At 45.4% G+C, this 16,944-nt stretch overlaps 1 protein-coding gene and 3 long non-coding RNA genes across 11 annotated transcripts in view; 3 read left to right on the top strand and 1 right to left on the bottom strand.

Moving 5' to 3' along the window:
- NF1 (neurofibromin 1) overlaps positions 1-4,694 on the bottom strand; it is a 102,343-nt gene extending 97,649 nt beyond the window's left edge. For all 8 annotated transcript variants that reach the window (XR_012625730.1, XR_012625731.1, XM_074844999.1 and 5 more), the window contains exon 1: positions 4,413-4,694. Coding sequence is in view for 6 of the 8 variants with exons in the window: in XM_074844999.1 (XP_074701100.1) it covers positions 4,413-4,472 (60 nt within the window). In the remaining 2 variants the exon portion in view is untranslated. The remainder of the gene's footprint in view (positions 1-4,412) is intronic.
- Positions 4,695-4,903: 209 nt separating this feature from the next.
- On the top strand, positions 4,904-6,530 carry LOC141932044 (uncharacterized). Its single transcript, XR_012625732.1, has 2 exons — positions 4,904-5,268; positions 5,443-6,530. It is a non-coding gene; the product is annotated as an uncharacterized LOC141932044 (long non-coding RNA).
- A 5,447-nt stretch (positions 6,531-11,977) lies between these two features.
- Positions 11,978-13,790, top strand: LOC141932159 (uncharacterized). Its single transcript, XR_012625747.1, has 3 exons — positions 11,978-12,182; positions 13,402-13,509; positions 13,655-13,790. It is a non-coding gene; the product is annotated as an uncharacterized LOC141932159 (long non-coding RNA).
- A 1,222-nt stretch (positions 13,791-15,012) lies between these two features.
- On the top strand, positions 15,013-16,616 carry LOC141932149 (uncharacterized). Its single transcript, XR_012625746.1, has 3 exons — positions 15,013-15,170; positions 16,095-16,251; positions 16,373-16,616. It is a non-coding gene; the product is annotated as an uncharacterized LOC141932149 (long non-coding RNA).
- The last annotated feature ends 328 nt before the right edge of the window (positions 16,617-16,944 follow it).

Consider the following 16,944-nt stretch of genomic DNA (forward strand, 5'->3'; position numbering starts at 1 on the left):
TTTCTTGGAACTTCTTCAGTAGCCTGTAACACACAGATGTGCTGGTGAGAGACAGAAAACATACACAGCACCACTTCTTCCTCAGCATCAGTGCTGCCAGAACCAGGTACAAATCTCTTTCAAAACCAACAGGCATCTTCCTCCCAACTATAAACGTGCACTGCGTCACCTTCTAAAGAGGTTTTTTCATTTAGTAAGAGAACCTCACAACTGAGCCTTCAGAAGAACAGGGAACTCTAAAAATATTTTATATAGATTTCTCAAAAAAAATACTATTTTCAAAAGGTTAACTAAAAGTTTGTGCTGTGAACAAAGGTGTATTTACCCATAGTGTTAACAGAAACTGCTGTGTTAAATAAGGAAGGATCATCAAACCCTCTCCATGCTTTTCAGCAGCTCATTAATGGACTCAGGTAACATCTGTTGCACATGGGCCATTCCCTTATCTATCCTTTAGGACACCATCTGTGTCCAGTATAGCACTTCGTTTGAAATACACTACACACACTCTTTTAGAAAAATAAGATCAAAGCTGCCTCAGGTTTATGTTAGAGAAAGATGAAATAGCACACTTTGTGCTTAAGAGCAGTGTCATAGTTTGTCTCTGCTCTTCGTTCCTGTGGAAATCCGTTTCAGACCAGAGCAGTTGTGGAAAAAAGTTCCGTCTTCTGCACAGACCAGCCCTACCTTACAGCAGCAGATCCCATCTCACCTGGGGAGCCCGCAGCACAACTCACGGGAAATACTTCAAAATGCATCTTATTACTACAAGTGATTTCTTAACAAGCCAAGATGAAAAACAGCAATGGGACAAACCAAGCTGGTACTGGCAACCAGTGCTTTTTCAGGTCTCTGTGTATAGATTTCAAATGCTGCAGAGAGAATCAACAGGAAAAGGGAATATTTGCTTTAGTTTAACGCCTTTTAATGAAAGTAAGAATCCAATATTCCTACTGCCTTTCAGTTTTTACAAAATCTTCCTTAACTGAAAGCAAACATATCTCATAAACTACAACTGCAGAGCCTAAAACATAATCCACAGAATAAAGGGCTTCTTTCCTTAAAGCATATCATAACCACCAAGTCACCACGAGTTTATACAGGATTAATACCTTTTATTATATCTGATAGTTTTAAAAGTCATTTGAATGGTTTAGGCACTGAGGCCTTTCTGACTACGCTTAGAACTATTTCACTCCTGTATCAGCCTTCCCATGATTTCAGCTTGTAACACATTTAAAAACACACAACATAAAATCGTAAGCGAACATTTCCATAGGAAAAAAGATATAATTTTATTTTACAAAGACCTGATTATGTCTGAAATCACAGGGAGTTTTACTAAAACACAGCCTAGCCTCTTTGTGCTACCGCAGACTAATTCTAGTGTGATCACTGAAAGTTTTGAAAAATATAATAACTAGTACTATACACAAAACCAGTCAAGAGATTTCATAGGTGCTACGTAGGAACTGTGATTTACCCTCACAGGTACCACCAACGGGTTCTTTCTGCACCAGCTGAAACCCTCACGCAGCCTTCAAGGGTAGCTCAGAGGAGAGTATGCTGCAGCAGTTGTGGTCTCAGAAGTGAGCGCAGCTGGGCAAGACTGGCAGAATATTTGAAAAATTCATTCAGCGAGCCAGTCATTGGTTAATTCATAAAACTACGCTTGCCAGTCATTTTAGGCGCACAGAATGGTACATACAAAAGCAGATTTTGGTTAAAGCAGCATTTATAACAATAAACAAGAGTAGACAAGAACAGACTGGTTTGCGCTGATTTTTCTTGTTTTCAATACAGATTAGCATTCTCTCCATTTGTTGTTTCATCTGTCTGAAAAATGAATTCAAGCACTTAAATGAATGAAAAGCCTGTCTACATCTATAAATTTTGGTAAAAGATGGTTACATTTTCCTCCTCTGTAAAGGAAGAAACCTTGAAAAATTTTGTCTTCTCCCGCACAGAAAAATAAAAACAACTAAACAACCCACAACAAACATGAACTCCCCTTCCTTAGCCAAACATACCAATGATACAGCAAGTAGCTGCTCCTTCAGTGCTGAATCAAGAGGTCCTGCGTTTAGAAGGGCAGACATAGTATGCAGAAACTCAAAAATGCATTATCACCACTGAAATAATGTACGTATATTCAGTATACTTTCATGGAGTATGAACTTGATGCTCAAACGAGCAGTCTAAAACGTAACAAGTAGCCAGGCACATGACTACCCAACAATGACACAACGGAAGGAGGTACAAGCAGCACATGAATATCACCATTGATTGACAACGCATTTAGTAGTGGTGATGGTGTCACAATAACCTGGCATTTGGGTATTCTGTTAAGAACAGTCACTTTTCCGCCATGAAGATCACTGTCAGACTAGGCAAGGCAGAGGAAATGATGTATTAAAAGCAAACGAACAAAATTAAGAACCCTGAGTTGAAATTAATAAATGAGAGAGAAAACTTCTCACAAAAAAAAGTAGAGATTAATGTCTCATCCTTACTTCACTGCTTCATTCACTTGATGATACAGTATTTTTTTTTTTAAATGCACTGGTTAAACAAAAATATGCAATAATTATTAAAGTTCTGTAAATATCACCTATCACACAGGCTACACTATGACTACCACAGTCAATACTGTATTTGATGTACATTGTCCCTGCAGCTCCAATATTTTAGTGTCTCAAAGACCAGAACAGCTTTCTTCCTATCAAGGGAGGATTCCTCCCATACACCTATCTGCAATTATCCCATAAAATGTATAGAAAAATAATTCTGTTTAAAAAGCTGAAGTTCTTAACTCCTAACAGATGTTGGCAAGCCCAATTCCACAATATACATAACAAAGCAAACGACAAAGCCTAGGGCCTTTTAACACCAGTACACAAAGAAACATTTTCTTGCATTATTGGGAGCATAATCAGTACCATGCTTTTTAAGCTTATGGAAAAAATGATCTATGACTCAAGATAAGGGGGGGAGGGGGGGGAAATAAGTTAACTATGCAAATATGCCTAAAATGTATTGGAAAAATCTGCATCATTTTAATGTCAAAAGACAAAGTTTGATATTTTCCTTTTTAAAATAAACTTCTTTTACAGCAGCTTTAATATAAATGTAAAAAGGAACAGCTCATTTTTATTCACCTAGGCCACAATCTTTCTGCGGTTAAAAGCCAAGCATCGCAGAGGGACGCAGGATTACCAGGCAGGTGAACAAAATTCCATCTATAGAACCAGCTTAATGTTTTTGATAGATGTTATCCTGAATAGGGTCTCACAGAGCTGTGTCTTGTGTGACACAACGGCTGTACTTACACTATAGCAAAATGAGACAGACAACACAGAAACTGATCATTCAGCCTAAACTGAGCTCACTCTCACACGTCAGGAAAGCATCTTGGGAGTAAAAATGCAGAGTCTAAGCACTAAGCTTAGCCCCACTGAGAAAGTCATGTCACCTAATCCCAGTAAGCAGTTCCTGCATGTGGATCAGAGACATACAAAGTCTAAGACCAACAAATCCCTCTTCCTTCCATTCAGAAGATCCTTCTCCAAACTACTAGCACTGACTTTTGTAAAGAGAATATCCATCACTGTAACAACTGGAAAACCCTCTTCACCCCATACAACTGTGCTCCCAGTGATGGGGATGAAATTTCACACTGACATACACCGTTATGCTGGGGGGAACAAGGTAGGATTGCCTGAGCAGTTTCACGTAGATCTCCTTAAACTCAGTCTTGAGGCTTCACCTCCCTTCTGATGAACCAGATGATGTAAAGCGAGCACGTAAATTTCACAGGGATGTCTACGGAAAGCACACACACTTTTGGAAAGGGAGGAGGAGCAGACACGAAGCAGAACCGGGCATCTGCCCCCCCGACACTCCCTGTCCAGAGCTGCCTGATACCGCCGCTGCATCCCGAGCTGCCTGGCACAGGGGAGGCCGCTCCGCCCCCCAGCCTGGGACCCCCCCTCCAGAAAAAGGTGGGAAGCATCAGGTCGCTGGCAGGGGCAGCTGAGCGACAGGCAGCACCCGGCCCCACCCAGCCACCCTGCCCAGCACAATGGGCGCAGCGAGCAGCCGCCGCCGCCCCCCCGGCCGGGGCTGAGCGGGGCCCCGCCGCCGAGCCGGGCTCTGGGGAGGGGGGGCCCGGCCAGGCAGCCGGCGGCGGGGGAGAAGGCAGGAGGCAGCGCTCCCGCCCGCCGCCTCCGCCCCGGGCAGCAGCGGGGCAGCCTCCCCCGCCGTTCGCCCCCCTCCGCGCCCGCAGGGGCCCGCAGCGGCCCCTCACCTCCGGCAGCGGCCCGGCCCCAGCCCTGCCCCCCCCCGAGCCGGCCCCGGCCCCGCGCGGCGGGGGCAGCCGCGCCGCCGCCCCTCCTGAGGGCCGCCCCCACTACCTGCTCATCGAAGCGGTTCACCACGGCCTGCACCCACTCCACCGGCTTGTGGGCCGCCATGTCCCGCCGCCTGCCCGGCCAGGGAGGGGGGCGGATCCCCGCAGGGAGGGCGGCAGGAGAAGCGCCGGGCGAGGGGAGGGTCTCCGTATCCCTGGCGCGCTCCGGGGCCCTCAGCTCCCCTCAGCCATCAGCGCCCAGGGCCCGCCATGACACCACACCGGAAGCGGGAGCCCAGGCCGCCCCCGCCCGCCCGCCTGCCCGAGCAGCAGCAGCGCCGCGGCCGCCGCGCCAGGGGGAGCGCCGAGACACGGGCGGCAGCGGGCGGCGCCTGCGCGGCGGCGGGGACGGGCTGCGCCTGCGCGGCGGCGGCGGCGGGAGGGGCGCGCCCGCGCTGCGCCTGCGCGCTCCGCCCCCGCCCGGCCTGCGCCTGCGCCGTGGCCCCGCCCCTCTGCGGCGCAGGCGCAGCGTGATAGGGGCGGGGCTTCGTGCGGGCCCGGGGCTGCCCGGTATGCGCGGGGAGGGAGTCTGGTGTCCCGGTGCCGCTCCGCCCCCGGGGGTGGCTCTGGGGGTGTCGGGGAGAGCGGCTGGGCCCGCGGCTCGGCTGCCTCGGCCGCTTGTGGTTCCTTCCCCCGAGCTTCTGTTGCTCGGCAGCCGCGGGGCGAGACCGGGCTGGGGAAGAGCCTGAGGCTGTCCCGGGATCGGTGCGGCGGCGGGCGGCTGCCGGGAGGCGCTGCCTGACGCTTGGGTGAAGCGGGAAAGGGCCTGACGGGGCGGTGCATCTCGCAAAGAAAATAGAGACGTTTGTACGTGAGGCTGCACATAGAACTGCCGAGGGCAGCTTCCCTCCGGCCCTACCGTGAGTAAACGGTGACCCTCGCTCACCCTGCAGAGGCAGGGAAAGAGGCAAAAAACCCAAGTTAGAAAGTACTGAAATGGTGTAAACTACTCTTCAAAATAACAGGTTGTTTTAGAAGTCTCCCTTGAAATTATTTATTCAATAAATTCCTGTAAACCAAATCTCTATCCACAGATTGTAAGGGAGCGTTTCGTCTCTCCAAACCCGGGGCGTGCGTTGGTCTGAAGTTTCGGTAGGATTTGACACAGTGATTTACACTTTCTCTCGGCAGAAGGACAAGAGAGTTGGCAGATGCTTGATTCAAATTGCGGTGGCCGTTTCAAAGCCACTGTGCTTGACAGAGATTACAATTTTGATATTATGCGCAGACTGGAATGTATAGCTGTATTTTGCCTTTTAAATAAAAGGTTATCCTTTTTATAAATTAGTTTATTTCAGTCTAATGGCTTCTGTTAGGTCTCAAGGCTTCAGTGCAGAACTAGCAGGAACTAAAAATATGTAGCACACAGAATTTTTCCCCAGCCTAGTTACACAGCACCCAGCCAACTGTTTACTCTTTGTGACTCAGAAAAGTAGGATATGCAGATAACAAGACAAATAAACATCCACTTCCAGTTTCCTTCTTGAGAATGTTAATTTGTTTTCCTTCTGAGTAGACAGAAGCACAAAATAATGACCTTTCGTGCTAGAGTCAAGTTAAAATTCTGACATTATAAAAAAAGATGCAGCCTGAGGTAAGACCCCTGGAACATAGGATTTACATTTGTCAAGGGCGTAGTGAAGAACTGGAGAATAAAATGGACTTTCTTTGTGTTCCTCCAGTCAGCAGGGGCCTTGATTTGACTTGGAGACTTGCTGTTATCGTAGTGCATATTAATTATTACCTGCAATAGCAGTATGAAATATATTCTGAGGTCACTTTCCCTGTAAATAATGAACAATGAAATTCCTGTAATTCAGGTTTACAGTATGAACAATTCCATTGCATTCTAGCAACAAATTCAGGAACTTGGTTCGTAGCAACTATCTGAAGAGGCAGATATTTTATAAAAAGATTAAAATTGAAATTTAAGAAAAAAACAATTAATTGGTTGAAGAATAAATAGTAAGTTTGTGTCTGTACAAGTTGTGGTACTATCAGGAAATGCAAAAAGCATTCTGATTTATACAAATTGTGAAGTCTAATATTGGGCTGTTAAGTGCACTGAATTTTGTATTATTCATTTGCTGTGTACAATAAACTAGCTGTGGTGTAAAGGCTATTGATTCCTTTGCATTAGAGTGCATTATAATGGTCCACATTAATATGTTTCTAAAAGATTTTTAGAACTAAATGTTGTCTTATGTTCTGGAAAAGACTTCTAATGTATTGGTTATATATACTTGTATCCAAATCAAACCTACATGATATGTGTATATATTTGCTTAATTACCAAAATCTTAACGGAGTTGGATGGCAAATGAAGCTGGTCCCTGGAACCTTTTCTAATTGTATTTGTACGTCTGAGCACAAAGAAAGGCTCCGCCAATAACCGCATCCGCAGAAGAGCAGGTTCCATCACCGCCCCATTTTATAAGCGTTTGTTGTTCTCCTCGACACCCCCCTTGAACAGGTAAGCGGTTACCTCGAACTCTGACAACAGCTGGAAATGGTCTGACTGAAACGTCAGCCCTAAAACCAGTCTAAATCCGTGTGGAGCGAGGCCTGACTCAGGCCACAGACCCACGCTCGGCCAGCGCTGTCTCAGCTGGAGATGGGATGGCGCTGGGAGGGGCTGCAGGAACACTCCCTGCTCCACGTGCGGGCAGTCAGCCAGCTTCATCTCATCCTCACCTTCCTCACCGGCTTGAAGGAAGCTGGCTCGCTTTGCCGAGGGTAGGGAGGAGGGCACGTCTCAGAGCGATGATCCATTTTTCCCAGCCAGGCTATTGCTGTGCCCACGCAGCGCCCACGCAGCGCAGGCGGAGCACTCCCTCGCTGACGGACCCGTCCTGGTCCCAGCAGACAGCAGTTCTGGGAGCGCTGGGGGCAGAACCGCTCCTGCTGGGCCCTTCCTCCACGAATTTGTCAAATCTCCTTTCTTGACTGTTTATACATTCGACCTCTAAGAACCCCGTAGCGATCAGGCAGGAATAGTATGCGCTTAAGGCCACAATCTTTGTAGGGATCTGTACGTTCTGCCAAAATCTAAACAATAACAATTCATGTAGGGGGCAGGAAAGGGCTCCAGCTTACTGATATGCTTACGAAAAACATGTCTCAAAAAGCCAGAAAGAAATCAGGGGAGATCAAGCTGAGAGAAGCATCTTGGGAACTCTTGTCTTAGGTAGAAAAAGACAGGCTAGTTCTTCCCTTCAAAATATACTAAACAAAACAAACAGTGCTTCTTCCTGTTTCTCACAGTGTTTTTCCCAAAGCAAATCTGTTCCCTAAAAGCAAACATGACTTGCTGTAGTATTCCCAGATTTTAGACGGGGGGAAACTTCAGAGGTTGAATAGCGATGTTGGAAATTCTCATAGTGCTTCCCCCAAACTCTGGAAAATTCCAGCCAGTATTTGGTCAAGACTGTTCTTTCCCAGTGCTCTCTGCTTCCTTTTAATGGTTTCCTCTTCTTCGTAGGTTCAGTACAAAGTGCCCTGAGACCACTATCCCAGAAGTGATCTGCTGCTGTCCTAGAAAAACACACAGTATCTCTACTATTAATTTTTGTGCTAGACCCTGTCAGCTGGATACATGAAAACCCACATGGTTTTGTCCATCAGAGAGACACATGACAGTTCGTAACTGCTAGTTAGATATTATTTGAAGATAAATCATTCCAAGTTCCCTAGCTCCAGGTAACTTCTGAGCTGTGGTACCATTTCTTTAGCAGCTCTTGACAATCTCATGCTCCTTGGTTATTTTGATAGATTTTAAAAAAACATTTTAGCAAGAGCTTCTTAATGCACTTCTTTAAGTTTATTTGTAAATTAAAATAAGAAATTGCAGCCTAAGGCATCCGCAAAGTCTTGTCAGGCTTTAGTGTGAATGCCAATGGTTTTTCCTCACTAAAAATTTCCCGTTGTGGCTGTCAAAGCGGCACTAGTGGTAGAAGTCACACGTAAGAGGAAAGTCCCTGCTATGTCCTCTATTCCCTCTCAGCCTCGGTTTACAACTACTAAAACCTGAAGAGCCAAGCCACTAGAAGTACGAGTTGGAAATTTATCTATGTAGGAACAGTCCCCCTCATGAAATTTCCAGACACTGATGTTTCTAGTCAAGCCAAAAAATGCCACTTGAATCACTTCCCTACAAGTCTTCTGGCACTTCAGCTTTTTGCCCGAGTAAGAGGATGGGGAACCAGATGAGAAAGTCAAGCCACGCAGAGAAAATAACCTGGCCAGACCTGTAGTAAAATCCACACTAATTCTCAACTCACTTGCTTTGTCCTTTACTCCAGAGTAAAGATGTTGATCCTATGTTGTTAGATAGCATCGTTTAACAACACAACTTCCAATAAAATACCCTTTAAGGTTAGAAGCCCTTAAGCATTTCCTTTCTTTCTGATGTGTTTTACCCTTTAAGATTCATTTAATTTCTAGGTATTACCTACAATTTACTGAGGAGATCTGGGCCTCTTTGTTATTATGCCTGAACGGGCTCTCAGAGGTGACACTTCTCTTGGCTTCTTGACAGAGAATATGGATTTTCCCCTGCCACATTTTTATCTTTTGCTTTTCTCTACTTTGTATTTTCAACTCAAATTATTTATTTATTAACCTATCTTTTTTTCCTCCTACTCACTGAAGTCTCTTTCAAACGTCCATTTCTGCTCTTCATTCCTCCCATCCCACTTTCTCATTTTCACCAGCATTTGTCAAACACCCCAGCAGTGGCTCAAATATGCGAAGTGCTACTTTTTAATTTCTATTTATCAGCTGTGGTCCAGAACCCTACCATCACTTACAGAGGCATTCCTCTCTAAGGCACATGTTTGGTTGCAATTCCTGACGCACAGGGTATCATTCTGGAGGAAATGTGCCAAATCTGGGATCAGCATCAAAAATATTCTCCTACTGAAGTGAAGCTAAACAAACAAACTTGAGTAAATGAGGAAGGAAGGGAGGAAGGAAAGGATCTGCCAAGTTTTTGGTAAGAGGTGACCTAATATTTCTAAGCTACAAACGCCTTAAACATGGGTTTTAATCTGAGAGCTGGCAGGCTCCCAGTGAAAGCTGCGCAGCCTCGCTGGCAGTGCTGCAGCTCTTTCTCCGCTCAGACACTTCATTGTTTCAGCCACTTTTGCAGTCTGCAAGAGGACGTTGCTCCAGCAGATTTGCCCATTAGAGGGCATTAGAGGCCACTAAAACCCCCGAAGTTTGAACTAACTAGAGGAGAGGAAAATAATCCGTATTTCTTTTTGTTTGATAAATGAGTGGTGGTTTTGTATCCTTTCCATGGCATGTGTCTTATTGACTTATCTGACATGTGCTGGATAGATTTCGAAATATGAAGAAACTTTTTTCTGAAAGATTAAGCCACGGATTTTCTTTCGTATTCTCTGCTTCCCAGTTCCTCCCTGACTGCAAATATTGTTAAATATGAACAGAGAATGCAATTGATCTGACTAGATTAATAGGAATCACAGATGGGTGGATTATACTTTAGAGAAATTAGAGATTCTATACAAAATATTCACACTGGAACTTTTATCCCTGAAAGTCTAATCAACAAAGGATAATTAAAATCGTAGCACACTGTTTCACACAATCAGTTTCTAAATGCAAATATTTCTGTTCCAGTAGCAATCTCATTTGGATGCAAAACACCAGGAGTTTAATCCCTGATTCTTGATCTGATACAAAGAAGTAGTCCATTATCAAGATGTCATAAGAGCTTGGATATTCTAAAGGAATTTAATGGAACAGAGTATTTTCTGAAACTGAGGCTTATGCCATGCACTGGAAATGGATAAAGACATATTAAGTTAGAGTCTGCCATTCTGCCTCAGAGGTATAAACAAGCTCTTTGTCAAATCCTGGTTGAAGCTTGTTTGATCACAATCACTCCCAGTGTATGTGTTCATGTTCCAAAAACCGCAGAGGAATGAGATCATTTTGTGTATCTACTTTTTTCTTCCCCTAGCAAGCAATGCCTTTCCCAGATGTTACAGTCATTTGCAGAGGTTAAGTTACTTAAATAATATAAAGCAGTATTTTAATTGTTCTGGATGACTAATCAGCTCAGCCTGGATTATCACATTGCCCCAAAGGATAATTCAAGGTTATCACTTCCCCTCCCTCAAATTCTGTTTCCTTACTCATTTATCATACAACTGGGGTCGAAAAGAGGAGAGATTTCACAGGACAGGAAGAACAGATAGACATTGTGACTTTAGTACTGACTGATATTTTCCGGGTGATCTCATAGAAAGGGCAGGAGTTTTAGTGACAGAAGGAAAGCTGGAGGTCTGGAGTGTCGCTGGGATGAGCCCAGGAGAGATGAAGATGTGGTAAGAGCTGCAGGCCGGGCATGAGCCTCCTGCACTCTTTCACCATAAGGTGTTTTCATTAGATTCAGTCTTCCAGGTGAAGTGACTGTACTGTACTTCCTAATGGCACTCAAACACTTCACTATTGGTTTTCTCCTTCATAACAAATCAAGAATATTGCAGATATCGCAGCTCTGTTACTGGGAAGGTGCAATTAACTCCCCATTAACTCCCGATAGTGGATGCTACTATAAATCACATAAAATTTTACCTCCTTCTCCTGGCTGTGCTGTGATTAATTGTTTTTTATCTGTATCTCATACTGCTGTGTGCTACTGCAGTGGGGCACAGCTGCCTGCAGCCAAAGCTATGATGCTTTCTCCTCACAGGCTCCAGCTACCTGCAACAGTCTGGGCTTTTGACAAGGCTGTAAATCAATCACTGTCAGAACTTGAGTATTAGGAGTAAACATCTCGTGGTACATTGTCTAAGTATTCATTAGTTTGTATTATTAATCAGTTCATAACTATTCTAAGCAGTGTACAAAGAAGAGCTGAACTCAAACAGGGCACATAGGGTCTGAAAGTTCCCCCCAGAGACCACCTCAGACGTGGAGTTTGCCCTGGTGCACGCCGGCCTCCCAAGCCTCGGGGTCCCAGACGCCCTCCTTTCCCCCGCAGCCCCCAGTGCCCTCCCACACCCCTCCGCCTCTCACCTGCCTGCAAAACCAGCCAAACTGCATTCTGCTTTTGGCCCCCAAACCAGCCACCTTACTGCCTGTTTCTGAGCCCAAAAACCTGACTGCTGAGCCTCTTCTTGAGTCCCAAAAATGCATGACTTGACCTCTGTTTCTGAGCCCAAAGCCACACAACTCCTTCTGCTTCTGAGCCCCAAAATCAGCCACACGCGTCTGTTCTCAAGCCCCAGGAACAGAAAACATTGTCTCCGTTTCTGGCCCACAAAACAGCTCACCCCGTCTGCTCTCTGACCCCTCCGCAGTCCCCACGGGCGATGCTGAGGGGTGGGGGGAATGTAGCCACCCCACAGCCCTGCACCCCCACAGCCCCGCACCCCCACAGCCCCACGGGCAGGTTTGAGAAGCGCTTGGGAATTGCGGAGGGCCCGGCCCCACCTCTCTGCGGGGCAGCGCCAGCACAGGCAGGGCATCACCTCCTTAGTGCCGCTTCAGGTTTTCTTTCTCCAGCACCGTCAGCGCTGCACCCCAAACCCCCCCAGGCTGAAGGACCCCCGTGGGGAGCCGTGCCCAGCCACGTCCCCTCCAAGCCCGGCGCAGCCCGGTCGAGCCAAGGGGTGCTGCAGCCAGTCGACACCCCGGCGCAGCGCAGCTCCTGCTCGTCACAGCCGCAGAGAATCGTGGCTCCGGGCAATGCCGGCTCCAGACAGCGGACACCCCGGCTCGTTCCAGCTCCTGCTGGCTACAGGTTTGACTCGGTGAAGCTTCAGCTCTGCACTGAAACTCCGCTTGAGGAGAAGGCTGTAGCATACGGTCATCTGTGTGTAATGACCAGGGATGCTCGTTAGCTTTGTCGTTACCGTGTCTGTGGCTTGGGACCTTTTAACTGCTCAGAAAAGCAGTCTTGGTTTTCCAGTCTGTGCATTTCTGTTTGGGGCCCTGACTCTGTTTCATCAGGAAATACCAAACCGTACCTGTTCCTTCTTATCTGTTTTGGTTTTTTGCAGCAGGCTTTTGCCTTCGCTGCTCACCACTCTCCTGTTGTTTGCAACTATCCCTAAGGACATCTTATGCTCCATCCCCATTTAGAGCTGAATTCTCTGGACACTGCAGCAATGCACTAGGTCATGTTACCCAGTGCAGATTGTAAGATATGGTAGACCTCACATAAAGAATTTTTCTGACCGTTTCTCTTGCCAGAGCATTCAGCATCCTTCCAGTCCTTCCCAGAAACTGGATATTTCTACATGTGTAGTACATTCACCCCCTGACTCAAGGCATGTTCCTGTTCTCAAGCATTATGTGTGTATCTAAGGACATCCCTCTTAAATCTGTCAGCATTGTTGTCCAATGCCTTTTAAGCAAAATGTGTTACACTTCCACACCTATCTCGGTAGCAAAGCCAGCTAACCTGCTACAGGTATGTCTACCTGGGGACATGGAAGCTCTTCCTGCCTGTTTTTTGCTGGACAATACACATTCACTCTCCTTCCAGCTTGCTTACAGTCTCCATCTACGCCGCATTCTGCAGGGTGTCACCTGCACAGTTTCCACTGTAAGCAATGCTCCTTCCGGGTAACGCCTTATCCTTACTTCACCAGGCAGGATTCTTTGTCAAATCATATTATATTTGCTTGAGTGCTTGTCTTCATAAAGCTTTCTAGTGCCTCGTGATCAGCTGTGTCAAAGGCTACTCACCCCCCAAACAAACCTACCCCACAAGTCACAGATGAATGCCCATCACTCAGATGAACTGTGAAATTAAAAGCAGTCTTAACTTGCACAATAAAAGACTGGGCCTGATGCTTCTTTCCCCCTGACACTATATAAAGCCCTGTGTAATCTCCATTAACTTCAGTGGAATTATTTCTCGATCAGCTGATTTTAGATTATAATCACATCGTCCCAGAGCCAGGATTTGGATTCAGTAACATCAGCACATCGATAAAGTACGTCTTTTGTTGCAGTGTCCGAGGTCTAAGCTCTGCTGACACAATGGCATTCATACCGCACTCCTGCTCAATTCGGTAATGACAAAATGGCTGGCCTCAGAAACATTGGATTTACTTCTACAGGTATGAGCAAAGATCTGCACAAATTCACAGCTGGTGTATCTGTACTGTTATTTTAACTTAAACACAGATGCTTGTGCAGGATGCAGAAATGCCACTGGACCAGCCCACTCACCAATGCCCTTTTTTCCTTCTCTCTCTTCTTAAGTAATCAGGTGTACCAGAGGGACTGCAGAGGGAAAGTGCCTGATGGAAACATAAGTCTTTAAGAACTGGGAGACTCTCAAGACCGGAATTTAGTTTTCTGCTTCTTAAACAACCTTTTTGTAAGCCTCATGTTAGCCTGTATGAATTTATGAATATAAAGACTCTTTGTTACCAAACAGTTTTTAGCAACTGCTGCTCTATTTCCTTCCCATGAGTCACGCTATTAGCTTATGCTGCCCTATTTAATTTCAACTGCTGCTTAAACCCACACAAGCTTTTCTAAAATAAAAATTTGAAAAAAAGCATATTTGAAATAGACATCAAGTGTCTGGAATGGATGGTATATGGCACTGCCCTGTGGATGCCATACATGCTGGTTTGCTGGGCTTCCAAATAATACTGAACAGCATGGAGTCCCCAGCTGCAGTGTCTTAGAGCTGCTGTTAAATGGGGCTGAAAATTGAGAATGAAGCTTACATAGGACAGAAAAGTAACAATACTACTAGAAAATCTGTAAGGAGAAACACAGGAAGGTAAATTTTAATCCCATTGAAATTAATTAGACTTGAGGGTCATCCTTTACCTGCGTGATAGATATATAGATAGACAGACAGACAGACAGATGGATAGATAAACGGGTATTTGCTAAATTTACAGACACTTGCTAAGCAACCAGGGGTTCTATTTTTGCTACTGTCTTTGAAGCGTTGCTATACTTGGCACTGCACAATGCTTTTATCAATGGCAAATCGTGACCTGACTGGCACTAATGTCAAGACCTCAATCTAAAGTAATAATTAACTGCCTGCCTGCTACCTCCTCGTAAAGTCTTACATAAACTCTAGGAAGCAACGCAGAGGCCTATGATATCACCCTCCACCATATTTTCTTTTGTATAGATAAAGCCACAAAGAAAAAGGATAGTAGGAAGGATCTGTTGGACTTGTTGAGGGGTGTTTCTTGTTTCTGAGAACATTGGGCATCTAATTACTTTTTAATCCTTAAAGCAACACCATACCTGGCACTGTGAAGGAGCCCAGAGCATGGCTCTCTTGTGAACACCACCTTTACATTTGCACTTTCTTGGCGAACTCTCGGTTGGAATCCAAACATAGGTCCAGTCTTTCTTTTTTTTATTGTTTTTTTTAATTATCCAGCCACATGAGCAATGAAAATGCTGGAGAATCAAACTGCTGGCCACTAGTAGCTATTGTTGCCCTAGACTTGAACCTGACCCTTCAAGGACTCATTAACCCATTTTGCATTTTTGTAATTTTTTTTTCATTATGGGTGTAATCTTGCAGTACTGCAGGTCCACAGATTTCCTAAATATCATCATGTGACTTAAAAGCAGCAGTGAAACAGAGACACCACCTCTGCCTTACTTGCAGTTGTAACTGGGATTGAGAAACAGGAAGAAAGCATTCCAAAGCTGCAAAGGGCAGGGAAAAGTGCCAAGCTCTTTTGAGAGTATGTAGTATGACAGGAAAAGCCTGCTCCAAAAGAAAGGAGAGAAGGCAAGAGGGAAAAATGGGGAAGGGAAGGGAAGGGAAGGGAAGGGAAGGGAAGGGAAGGGAAGGGAAGGGAAGGGAAGGGAAGGGAAGGGAAGGGAAGGGAAGGGAAGGGAAGGGAAGGGAAGGGAAGGGAAGGGAAGGGAAGGGAAGGGAAGGGAAGGGAAGGGAAGGGAAGGGAAGGGAAGGGATCTGTAATGGAAGTGCACTTAAAATATTTTGTTGTGTTAGACTGGCTGAATCGAAGTGGTCAATTCATCTTTTCCTTCTATATACAGAAATAGTTACACTGCTATAAAAGTCTATTTCTATTCTGAGAAGCAAAAATGTTATGCAGTCCCATGCACATTTACAGCTGTGTAGCTGTATCTTTATCAGAACTTTCACTGGCACATTGATCTAAATTTTTTTTTAAATTACACCCTTTCTTGACACAGTCATGGTAGCACAACCTTCAAATATAGACCAAAAGGGCATTGATTGAGCTGTCTTGTGAGATAGAAGGCTTTTTATCTCATGAGCATGGGAGAGATTCTAATTGCAGTTTAAAGATTAGAAGCTGCGCAGACATAAATTGAGCCTGAGTAAGTCCGCCCAGCATCCACGTGATCGCTTCACCACCCTTACACGGACGTTGTGTAACACAGCTCTTTACTACAGTGTGCTGCTTGCACTGCATAGCTTGTAACTCACACTGAAACCTAAATCCCTTTATACTAGGTGCTGTACAAACACAGATTAAAAAGAAATCCCTTCCTTGCAGCCTTAAAAGATGAAACAAGCAAAAGCCAAGAGGGCAAACAGGAGCACAGAAAGGTGGTATGACTGACTCAGTGGTCATGCAGCAAGTCAGTAACACAGCCATGAGCACAGGGTTGGGCTCCGGGCCCCCAGATCCGTGCCTGTCCTGCTAACAATTGTCTCCACCAGATCCTCAGAGAACAGCTGAATTGTCTCTAGAAGAATGTAGGCTTGGAGCTTACCAGCATAACTGAGGATAAACACTAAGCAGGAGCTTCTAATTTGGACACTATGGCAACACAAAGAGAGTTTAGCCATTTTTAATTTACTACTCTAGCAATGGAAGGTACTGTATCATTAAGATCTCCCCTCATATTGCCGTGTTATTGACAACACAGCCTCGTGTGTTCCTACAATCACTGCCAGCAGCCTTCTAATTCCACTGTAAACTGTGTCTGGTGCCACAGGATGTTTGTACCGCGTGACGTCGCATCGTGACGTCGCATGGATGCCTGACCAGGCACTATCACGCGGTGCCACAGCATCATGTCCTGCACCGGTTCTGCCACACCAGCTGCAGGGCAAACTGTGCCTCCCAAGCCCTGGTTTGTGCTCCCAGGGAAGCAGCAGCAAATGTGTTTGTGGGAATTTTCCTAAAAAGCAATAAGAGGTATACATGTTTCCTAATAAAGAAATTTGGTCTTAGGCCATTACTTTAGTTTGCTTTAATATCTGTCTTTACACTACTATTTATTCAAGTTCTTATTCTTATATTTACTTTAAGACTCCTTTACACCACTCTTACTGTGTATACACTGGGCAAACACAGGTGCACATTCTCAGTGTAACATAAAATGCTCCACTGCAAATAAGCGAGTTCCCATTTTCTCTCCTCACTCTTATATCTATTTCCAACATTTTTACAACCCATCAAAATGGAGGCTAGAAGAGGTCTTAGAAAATTATTTTGTCCAACCTCCAGCTTCAAAGAACCTCCGTTTCTCTCAAATTCTTCATCTTTTCTGTAGCCCCTGTAGCA

This window comes from Strix aluco, chromosome 19 (genome assembly GCF_031877795.1).
Source record: "Strix aluco isolate bStrAlu1 chromosome 19, bStrAlu1.hap1, whole genome shotgun sequence".
Lineage (NCBI taxonomy): Eukaryota > Metazoa > Chordata > Aves > Strigiformes > Strigidae > Strix > Strix aluco.